Below are 12,218 nucleotides of genomic sequence, written 5' to 3' on the forward strand. Positions count from 1 at the left end.
CAAACTCTTCCAGAAAATTGCAGAAGAAGGTAAACTTCCAAACTCATTCTATGAGACCACCACCACCCTAATTCCAAAACCAGACAAAGATGCTACAAAAAAAAGAAAACTACAGGCTGATATCACTGATGAACATAGATACAAAAGTCCTTAACAAAATTTTAGCAAACAGAATCCGACAACATATTAAAAAGTTCATACATCATGACCAAGTGGGCCTTATCCCAGAAATGCAAGGATTCTTTAATATCTGCAAATCAATCAATGTAATACACCACATTAACAATTGAAAGATAAAAACCACATGATTATCTCAAACGATGCAGAAAAAGCCTTTGAAAAAATTCAACACTCACTTATGATTAAAACTCTCCAGAAAGCAGGAATAGAAGGAACATACCTCAATATAATAAAAACTATATATGACAAACCCACAGCAAAGATTATCCTCAATGGAGAAAAATTGAAAGCATTTCCCCTAAAATCAGGAACAAGACAAGGGTGCCCACTCTCACCACTACTATTCAACATAGTTTTGGAAGTTTGGCCACAGCAATCAGAGAAGAAAAAGAAATAAAAGGAATCCAGATAGGAAAAGAAGTGAAACTCTGTTTGCAGATGACATGATCCTCTACATAGAAAACCCTAAAGACTCTACCAGAAAGTTACTAGAGCTAGTCAATAAATATAGTAAAGTTGCAGGATATAAAATTAACAAACAGAAATCCCTTGCATTCCTATACGCTAACAAGGAGAAAACAGAAAGAGAAATGAAGGAAACAATATCATTCACCATTGCAACAAAAAGAATAAAATACTTAGGAGTATATCTACCTAAAGAAACAAAAGACCTATACATAGAAAACTATAAAACACTGATGAAAGAAATCAAAGAAGACACAAATAAATGGAGAAATATACCGCGTTCATGGATTGGAAGAAACAATACAGTGAAAATGACTATACTGCCCAAAGCAATCTATAGATTCAACGCAATTCCTATCAAGCTACCAACGGTATTCTTCACAGAACTAGAACAAATAATTTCACAATTCGTACGGAAGTACAAAAAACCTCAAATAGCCAAAGCCATCTTGAGAAAAAAGAATGGAACTGGAGGAATCAACTTGCCTGACTTCAGACTCTACTACAAAGCCACAGTCATCAAGACAGTATGGTACTAACACAAAGACAGATATATAGATCAATGGAACAGAATAGACAGCCCAGAGATAAACCCACGTACCTATGGACACATTATCTTCGTCAAAGGAGGCAAGAATATACATTGGAAAAAAAGACAACCTCTTTAACAAGTGGTGCTAGGAAAACTGGTCAACCACTAGTAAAAGAATGAAACTAGAACACCTTCCAACACCGTACACAAAAATAAACTCAAAATGGATTAAAGATCTAAATGTAAGACCAGAAACTATAAAACTCCTAGAGGAGAACAAAGGTAAAACACTCTCCAACATAAATCACAGCAGCATCCTCTATGACCCACCTCCCAGAATATTGGAAACAAAAGCAAAAATAAATAAATGGGACCTAATGAAACTTAAAAGCTTTTGCACAACAAAGGAAACTACAAGCAAGGTGAAAGGACAGCCTTCAGAACGGGAGAAAATAATAACAAATGAAGCAAGAGACAAAGGATTAACCTCAAAAATATACAAGCAACTCCTGCAGCTCAATTCCAGAAAAATAAATGACCTAATCAAAAAATGGGCCAAAGATCTAAACGGACATTTCTCCGAAGAAGACATAAAGATGGCTAACAAACACATGAAAAGATGCTCAACATCACTCATTATCAAAGAAATGCAAATCAAAACCTCAATGAGGTACCATTACACACCAGTCATAATGGCTGCTATCCAAAAGTCTACAAGCAATAAATGCTGGAGAGGGTGTGGAGAAAAGGGAACCCTCTTACACTGTTGGTGGGAATGCAAACTAGTACAGCCACTATGGAGAACAGTGTGGAGATTTCTTAAAAAACTGGAAATAGAACTGCCATATGACCCAGCAATCCCACATCTGGGCATACACACTGAGGAAACCAGATCTAAAAGAGACACGTGTACCCCAGTGTTCATCGCAGCACTGTTTATAATAGCCAGGACATGGAAGCAACCTAGATGCCCATCAGCAGATGAATGGATAAGGAAGCTGTGGTACATACACACTCTGGAATATTACTCAGCCATTAAAAAGAATTCATTTGAATCAGTTCTAACGAGATGGATGAAACTGGAGCTCATTATACAGAGTGAAGTAAGCTGGAAAGATAAAGACCAATACAGTATACTAACACATACATATGGAATTTAAAAAGATGGTAACAGTAACCCTATATACAAGACAGAAAAAGACACACAGATGTACAGAACAGAATTTTAGACTCTGTGGGAGAAGGCGAGGGTGGGATGTTCTGAGAGAACAGCATTGAAACAAATATACTATCAAGGGTGAAACAGATCACCAGCCCAGGTTGGATGCATGAGACAAGTGCTCAGGGCTGGTGTACTGGGAAGACCCAGAGGGACAGGATTGCGGGGGGGGGGGGGGGGGGCGGGGGGGGGAATCGGGATGGGGAACACATGTAAATCCATGGCTGATTCATGTCAAGGTATGGCAAAAAACCATTACAATATTGTAAAGTAATTAGCCTCCAACTAATAAAAATAAATGGAAAAAAAAGAGAGAGAGACAGACACTTTGAGCCTCAATGGAGTATGAAGGTGGAATGCATTTACAGCTGTGTATTTTTGCCAGTGGACAAAATGACTTTGATATTTTACAATTTGTAAGCAAATTTTTAAAAGCATTATATTCATATAGATCCCTGGGTCAGGAAGATCCACTGGAGAAGGGATAAGTTACCCACTCCAGTATTCTTGGGCTTCCACAGTGTTCTTGTGGCTCAGTTGGGAAAGGATCCGCCTGCAATGCGGGAGACCTGGGTTCAACCCCTGGGTTGGGAAGATTCCCTGGAGAAGGGAAAGGCTACCTACTCCAGTATTCTGGCCTGCAGTTGCAAAGAGTCGGACACGACTGAGTCTTTCCCTTTATTCATATAGAAAAGTGCATGCTTCAGAAGTGAGCAACAAGATGATTTTTCACAAAGAAAGCACAGCAACATAACCAGCAACTAGAGGAAGAAATAAAATATTAACATGCACATAAGAAACATCTTCTTGTACCTAATTCCGGCAAAAACACAGAGATTGAAACTTCTAAAGGAAACACACATAACTACATATTTTGTCAAGAGTTACACTTTACATATTAGCATACAAATAGGTTGGAAGTAACAGTAAGGGAGCAGATATAACATGCAAACATAATACTAGAAAGCCAAGACAGCTATATTAATATCAAACAAAGTAGACTTTAAGAAAAAGAAAATACTCACTGATAAATTGGATCATTTCATAATGATAAAGCAAAACAGTCATTTTTATCCGTCCCCAACTTCACTGAGTTATAGTGTAGTGGTGGTGGTTTAGTCGCTCAGTCATGTCCAACTCTTTGTGACTCCATGGACTGTAGCCCGCCAGGCTCCTCTGTCCATGGGATTCTCCAGGCAAGAATACTGGAGTGGGTTGCCATTTCCTTCTCCAGGGAATCTTCCCGACCCAGCGATCGAACTCATGTCTCCTGCATTACAGGTGGATTCTTAACTGACTGAGCCACCAGGGAAGCCAGTCACATACTCTTAGAGTTACACAACAGAGTTGATGGGGGAAAGTTCTTTATTGAAAAAATACTCCTACTTAGCCAGAGGAGAAGGAAGTGGATGGGAAGTAATGGTTAGTTGATAAATGGCTACAGTTGCATAGAACTAAAAGGAAGTGAAATTGGAGAGACAAGATTAAAATGTGTTCCTTCAGAATTAATGTTTAAATTGGGCTTATGGACATTGAAGACATTGGTAATAATGAAGTAGAGGACTGTTGGTGGGAATGAACAGCTGATGCAGAGCAAACGAGGGATGGAGGTCAAGATATTGAGTACAAGTTATTAGATTAATTTAAAAACAGATGAGGATGAACAGAATTAGGACATACAATATCTTACAAGTTCTGAGATAACAGACTTAGAAAGCAGTTTGTGGAGACTGATTCTTTTGAGTAAAACTTTGATGGAAGAGGCTGACATCACCTGATTGCTGTTCTTCCCTTACCTCTGGGGGACAACGAGGTGTTCTGTGTTACCCAGTGTGCTGTAACAGGCAACACAGATTACTGTCCATGAAAGAATCTTGATGAGAAGTTGAGTCAGAATGTACTCAAGCTTCTAGGTCAACTGCTAGTTCATAGGAGACCTAAGAGTTTCAGCCAAAAACACTATTAGCCAAAACCAGAATGTGGACAATTTTCCAGCAAGGAAAAATGATGCACTTTCTGTAACAGTTAAATGATATGACCCAAAGTGGAGGGTTAATGTAGACATACCTTGGAGATTGGGTTCCAAACCACTGCAATAAGGAGAAGTGGCAATAGAGTCATTCAATTCTTTGATTTCCCAGGGCATATAAGTTATTTCACACTACACTGTAGTCTGTTCAGTGTGCTATAGCCTTGTCTTTAATTAAACAATGTACATACCTTATTTTTAAAGATGTTATTGCTAAGAAGTGCTTACCATCATCTGATGACTCAAGGTTGCCATAAAGCTTCAACTGTAAAAAAGTGAAAAATGCAGTATTTGCAAAGCACAACAAAGAAACGTATATCTGTAAATATGTATGTATCTTTATATTCAATTTATATGTAATTAGCACTCACATATGTATTAATATTCATAAAATGTGTGTCTATGTAAAGTGTTTGTATTAAAACAGTACATAATGTATAGAACTTTATAAATGGGTAAATTAATTAAAATGTGGTAAACAACATACATGTGTATATACTGATGGAGAAATGTTTTATAGATGTGTGTGTGGGTGTGGGCACGTTCACTCAGTTGTGTCTGACTCTTTGTGACATGGACTGTAGCCTGCCAGGTTCCTCCATCCAAGGGATTCTCCAGGTAAGAACCCTGCAGTGGGTTGCCGTTCCCTTCTCCAGGGGATCTTCCCAACCCAGCGAACAAACGCACATCTCCTGCATTGGCAAGTGAATTCTTTACCACAGACCCATGTGGGAAGCCATTTTATAGATTATACATTTGGTCCATCATCTCGGTTTCCTGTACAATCATTTGTATGTGTGGTTTTGACAGCAGACTTTAAGCAGATGGGGATATATGTCATGAGTAACTTGATAGCTAGGGAAAGGATAATATTAAAACAATAATCATCTATAAAGAAGTGTGGGAAATTTGCCTAGCCCCAAGGGGAACCAACTAATCAGGTCATTGAAAGGGTCAGTCTATGTTACATTTTGCAACCATTTTGCCCCTTGGAAAATTTTTTCTATGTGTGTCTCAATGTCTTCTGAGGTAGTAATGTAAGTCAAGGAAGTCATGTGAGTAATAGTATAATGCCTTCTTGTTTGGCCAGTGGAAAATCTAGGGCAATTCTACTCTCTAAAACCTACTTTGGCTGAGGATTTTAGGTATGTCTGTTGTGCTACATTCTATTTGTGGTTTCTTCAGTTATTTGAGCAATAGTGGCTTATAGATTTCTAAGTATATTTCTGTTTACATATATCCTTGGGCTAGGAACCAAGATTCCCAAAGACTTTGCCACCAGCTATCTTGGTATCCTGCTAACATGGATCTCTTGACTCTGTAATGGGGAGGGAGCATAATGACCCAGTACCATAAACCTACTTGCCAGTTATTGAGACATACCTTGGGAAGATAGATTAGTTTAAGTACCACATATGAAGACAAAACCCAGGAGAGCAGAAGGCAGATTTGGACAAATGGGGACCCTCATACGCTGTTGTTGGGAATGTGAATTTGTGCAAACACTATAAAAAACAATATGGAGGTTTCTCAAAAAACTAAAATTGGAACTACCATCTGACCCAGCAAGTCCACTCCTGAGTATATATCCAATAAAAACAAAAACACTAATTTGAAAAGACGCATGCCCTTCAATGTTCATAGCAGCATTACTCACAATTGCCAACAAATGGAAGCCACCTAAGTATCCATCAACAGATGAATGGATAGGGCTTCCCTAGTGGTCCATTTGCCTTCCAATGCAGGGTACACAGATACATGATGCCTAGTCCAGGAACATCCTACATGCCATGTGGAAACTAAGCCTGTGAACCACAACTACTGAACCCGCATCCTGCAACTACTGAAGCCCTTGCAAATAGAAACCATCCTCTGCAACAAGAAAAACCCCACAATGAGAAGCTTGTTCACTGCAACTAGAGAGTAGCCCCTACTTGCTAAAACTAGAAAAAGCCCACATGCAACAAGGAAGACCCAGCACAGCCAAAAGTAATATAAATAAATTATTTTTTTAAGTCAGATGAATGGATAAAGAAGATGTCATATAAATATTTATGTGTGTGTGTGTGTGTGTGTACATACAGTGATATACTACTCAGCCAGAAAAACAACTAAAACTCTCCACAATAGCTTAATCTATTCACCCCTCTTGTGTGGTTGGCTATAAAAACAAAATGATAATCCTGCAAATCAACTGTATTTCAACTTTTAAAGAAGTTAATGTAATAGTCAACTAGTTATATTTAAGACCCATGTTGCTGGTTTGTGCTCAGTGTTTTAGCCTGTGGGTCATTTGATGGAGATCAGAATCTAGTCAACCCTTTACCAGTACCACCATCACCCCCTCATCACTCCACTTCCTGCTCCCAGGTTTTCCATCATGAGGAGCAGAGCTCCTGACCTCTCACATCAAGTATCACTTCTCCATCTCTGTGCTCAGCTCTCCCAGCTACAGAACTCCCTAAGAAAGACCAAGTCACATCCCCTTTATCCTCTGCCATCAGTTGTTCAAGACTGAACAAAGCACAGTGCTTGTTTAATGTTTGTGTTGCTTGAATTGACATCAATTCAAGGGAGATGTTAAGCTCCCTTCTCCTGGTTGGGGCACAGCTGAGCTTGGAGGTCCATACACTGGGGTGTCTCAGGTCAGGTGCAGACTGTGTGGAGGCAGGTCGTTTAAGGGGACTGGGAGAGAGCAGGCTTGAGTGGGGTCCTGGGCCTTACAGCCCACATTTCCTAGGTTCCCTGATGATCAAATGAATTCAAGTGTTCACAGAAATGGCCAATGAAAAGTACAAAGCTGAAATAGGAAACAGTTTTCTTTGAGCCAAACTGCAGACTGTAGCAAGGGAGACAGTGTCTCTATAGCTCTGAGGAACTGCTCTGCTGAAGCATGGTGTCCAGCACAGTCTTCTACCTCATCCAAGCAAAGGACATACATCAACATGACAGGATGTATTCCTTCAAGCTTTCAAAACAGACAGACTTCATACACAGACAGCAAGACGGCAGCTCCCTGGTGACTGGGAAGGGAACCTTATCTCCCAGGGAGCGCTAACACTGATGCCATGAGGAGGGAGTTACTCATCCTTATCTTCAAAACAGATGCTCTTTACCTCAGTTGTTAAAGAAGACATTCTGTGAAGGTTTACTTTACATGAAGTTTAGGCTGAATCATGTATTATAAGTCAAAATGAAGTCCCCATACCTCAATATGTGAACATCTTCTCCATCACAAGCAGATAAAAATCTTACAACAGTGATTCTCCTTCTGATGATGTATGCAGAAGAATTGAATGCACACTCTGGAAGAGATATTTGCAAATTCCTGTTCACAGCACTTTTCGCAATAACTAAAGCATGAGAGCAACCCAAGTTTTCCACTGATCAAAGAATGGATAAGCCAATATGGTAGGTACCCACAATAGAGTATTGTTCACCATTAAAAAGAAAAGGAATTCTAACACAAGATACAATAGGGATGACCTTATGGACATTTCACTAGGTAAAATAAGCCTGACAGGAAAGGAGAAATTTTGAATGACTCCACTTAAAATAAAGTACCTGGAGTAGTCAGATTCATAGAGACAGAAAGTAGAAGGATAATTGCCAGGAACTGTGAACAGGAAATGGGAATTACTGTTGAATGGAGCAGAACTGACATTTTTGCAAGATGAAAAACTTCTGAAGTTTGCACAAAATTTGAAGGTACTTAACACAACTGACCTGCAGACTTTAAAATGGTCAATTTTGTGTTATGGGTATTTTACCACACATTAAAAAAAAAAAACCACTCAGAACCACCCCCCACCAGAGGGTAACCACAGAAGAGTCCGGGCTGATAGTAACACTGCTCCCTGCCCACCCAGCCCCAACTCCACCCCAGCAACCCAGGGGTGAGGACTGTCTTCTGTGCTCAGGACTCCCTGCTTTGGTTCTTGGAGATGTCTCAGCTCCAGCCCCGCATGGCTTAAACTCAGCCCCACTGACTGACCCAGTGCTCCAGGCTCTGCTCCAAGGATCCAGTAAGTCTCGGGTCACCCTCTCCTGCAGGAGACTGTGTGCTGAGTTCACATCCTCCCAAAGAGACCCCAGCAACCCCAGAGTGCAGAGGGGTCAGCCTGGCTCCTCACTGAGGGTGGAGAGACCCATTTTCCAGATGAAAGCAGAAGAAGCTAAGAGCCATTGTGTTTGTGTGAGAAGAGGTGGGGAGGGGGGATTGGATCAAGTCTAGAGGTTGTAAGACTCTTTCCAGACTCTTTAATATAGAAATAATAGACTGAGGACCTTGAGGAAAACTTGCCGCCAAGAGAGCACATTTTGGAGCTTTTGCTGCCTGGAAGAGGGGTCTCTGGAGTCCCACTCCTAGATCTTTATTGAAGATTTGAAAAGAATTAAATTAGGATCATGGGGACCGTGAAGGTCACCGCACCTCTGATCTTCGCCATCTCAGTTGCTACCATAGGCTCTTTCCAGTTTGGCTACAACTCTGGAGTCATCAATGCTCCTGAGGCCATCATAAAGGACTTTCTCAATTACACTTTGGAGGAGCAGTCAGAAACCCCCCCGTCCAGGGTGCTCCTCACATTCCTGTGGTCCTTGTCCGTGGCCATCTTCTCCGTGGGTGGTATGATCGGTTCCCTCTCCGTCGGACTCTTTGTCAACCGATTTGGCAGACGCAATTCAATGCTTATTGTCAACGTGTTGGCCATAGCTGGCGGCTGCCTTATGGGATTCTGCAAAATAGCAGAGTCAGTTGAAATGCTGATCATGGGCCGACTGGTTATTGGCCTCTTCTGCGGACTCTGTACAGGATTCGTGCCCATGTACATTAAAGAGATCTCGCCTACTGCCCGACGGGGCACCTTTGGTGCTCTCAACCAGCTGGGCATTGTTATTGGAATTCTGGTGGCCCAGATCTTTGGTCTAGAAGTCATCTTGGGGACTAAAGATCTCTGGCCTCTGCTCCTGGGCTTCACCATCATACCAGCCATCATCCAGCTCGCTGCCCTTCCATTTTGCCCTGAAAGTCCTAGATTCTTGCTCATTAATAGAAAGGAGGAGGAGAAAGCAAAGGAGGTCCTCCAGAGATTCTGGGGCACCGAGGACGTGGCTCAGGACATCCAGGAGATGAAGGATGAGAGTGTGCGGATGTCACAGGAGAAGCAAGTCACAGTGCTAGAGCTCTTTCGCTCCCCCACCTACCGGCAACCCATCATTATCTCCATCATGCTCCAGCTCTCCCAGCAGCTCTCTGGGATCAACGCGGTGTTCTACTACTCGACAGGAACCTTCAAAGATGCAGGTGTCCAGGAGCCAGTCTATGCCACCATCAGCACAGGTGTGGTCAACACTATCTTCACCGTGGCGTCTGTGTTCTTGGTGGAAAGGGCTGGGAGGAGGACTCTACACCTGATTGGCCTTGGAGGGATGGCTTTTTGTTCCATCTTCATTACGATTTCTTTGTTACTAAAGAATGATTATAGCTCGATGATCTTTATCTGTATTGGGGCCATCCTGGTCTTTGTAGCCTTCTTTGAAATTGGCCCAGGCCCCATTCCCTGGTTTATTGTGGCTGAACTCTTTGGCCAGGGATCCCGCCCAGCTGCCATGGCAGTGTCTGGTTGCTCCAACTGGACCTCTAACTTTTTGGTTGGACTGCTCTTCCCCTTGGCCACGTTCTACTTAGGTGCCTACGTTTTCATCTTCTTCACTGTCTTCCTCATTATCTTCTGGGTCTTCACCTTCTTCAAAGTTCCTGAGAACTCTGGCAGGACTTTTGAGGAAATTACACCAGCCTTTGAAGGGTAGGTGCAAACAGGAACCCGTGATGAGAAAGGCCCCATCATGGAGATGAACAGCATCCAGCCCACGAGGGACACCCAACACCTAAGACGTGCCTCCTACTCACCTCCCTCCCATCACAAAAAAACAGACTCCCCCTGAGCAAGCAGGGAGACCTCATCAGCTTGTAACCCAGGACTGTTTCTGAATGCTGCTACTCCATTCCTTTCTCAGCCACACATTCAATGGGCACTCAGAGGATCCCAAGACTGTCTTCAATGGCTTTTAAAACTTTCAGTTCTTGGACATTTTCTTCAGCTCAGAAGACACCAAGTAAACCTACCTTTATTTCAGGAGAGAGACCAAGTAAACCTATCTTCATTTCAGGAGGGATTGGCCGCGTGTTATGTGACAACGTGGCCAGCTCCTGCTCCCTTAGGTTCTAAAATTGCCTCAGGGCATTTTGCAGAGTGGGCTAGAACGTACCATTACCCCCAACCTCAGACTCACCAGGAAACAGGTACACTTAAGAGTGGAGGGCAGAGAGGGATTCCATAAGAGCTCCTTCACTTCTGTACAGCTCTGCTGAGCAAATTAACTTGAGTTTTATTTACTTTATCTTCTGGTTTTATTACATAAATATTCATTTTTTAAATATAAAGTAATTTTACCAAATAATGAAAGCATAAGGAAATTGAGGTTAGAGGGAGGTGCTTCAAGAGAGGTTATAGGGTGGAAGATTTCATACCAAAGAAGTTAAGGTGCAATTAGAAGGGAAGGATTTAGGGAGAAAGGTCATGCATGATTGGAGGATGCATGATGTGGTCAGTGTGAGATTTGCACGTTGCCTCAACAATTTCTATCCTTCAGATAAAAACTCTCAACTTTCTCAGAAAAGTCATATGCCTGTGTAAAGAAGTTATTGTTTTCCTTTGGAACTTTTTTCTTTGTTTAAGATTATATGTAGTATTACTTGAAATCTAGGATTATTGCTAAGGTGGGCATTGTAGCTAATAGGGGTTTATGGGTTCTAATTTTGGATGGAGCCCAGAGAAGTGTTGGTTATTTCTACACATCCTCTCTCCCCTCACTGGACCAAGCAGCTTCTTTCTCTGTAGTATACTCACTATAAAAAAAAAAAATATTCCTATCACCCATCTTGTGGGAGAGCCTCTCAAGTGAGCAACCAAAAATCTTGGTTCTTGGTAGAGGTTCATTATTTCTTCAGTTTGTTGTTTAGAGGATTTTATATGTTGATTTTTATTTTGCCTTAAGCCATAGCTTTAAAAGAACTTAAAGACACTTGTAGCTAACTTGGAATTTGTAACCTCAGCACTGGAAGACAATTTCTTTTCCTGAATGATTATTATCCATTTGACGTGTTTTATTACATGAGGGTCATCTCATGCCTGCTTATGTCTGTAACCATGTCAAGTTACCCTTCTTACCATGTTACCATAGTGTTATGTCAGGTGCCCCCTGAGGGACTTGAACTTTCCTCTAGACCACACATGACGGTCTGTGTGGATGTGCGGCAAGGCCCACACCTGAGCGTGAACGTCTGTGCACCGTCACGAAGCAGTTGCTGGTTATCTTGTTAGGTTCCTAAGGCCCCTATTGGGTATAATGTGTTCAGACTCATTCGTGTATATGTAAACAACACTGCCTCTGCGGGGTGGAATCTGCGTCAATGGTCTTCTTTGAAACTTCAGAGTTCCATCTCATCTGGCTGCCTTTCCTTGTTGGAGAGGACAGAGAGAACTCCCTAAATGTTGAGACTAAGAGTGGGGGACTCGCTCTCCACTCAGACAACAGGAGAAGACAGGAAAGAGTGTGAGACCAAGACATGATGCCTCCTGGGTGCACTGGAAGGGCATCGTGGGGGAGAGGGAGGCATTCGTAAGGGGACAATAAGCTTCTAGATCTGGGGAGGCCAGAGGCTTTGCTGAGATGGAGGGATGACATTTGCCACAGCCCACGGCCACCTCCAGGATCATCCAGTATTTTTA

The 12,218-nt window shown here is 42.0% G+C and overlaps 1 protein-coding gene across 1 annotated transcript; it reads left to right on the top strand.

Moving 5' to 3' along the window:
• Nucleotides 1–8,832: 8,832 nt before the first annotated feature.
• On the top strand, nt 8,833–10,236 carry LOC133051944 (solute carrier family 2, facilitated glucose transporter member 3-like). Its single transcript, XM_061136623.1, has one exon. The coding sequence runs from the start codon at nt 8,833–8,835 to the stop codon at nt 10,234–10,236; it is 1,404 nt and encodes a 467-aa protein (XP_060992606.1).
• Nucleotides 10,237–12,218: the final 1,982 nt, after the last annotated feature.

The sequence above is a fragment of the Dama dama genome, chromosome 4 (genome assembly GCF_033118175.1).
Source record: "Dama dama isolate Ldn47 chromosome 4, ASM3311817v1, whole genome shotgun sequence".
In the NCBI taxonomy this organism is placed as follows: Eukaryota; Metazoa; Chordata; class Mammalia; order Artiodactyla; family Cervidae; genus Dama; species Dama dama.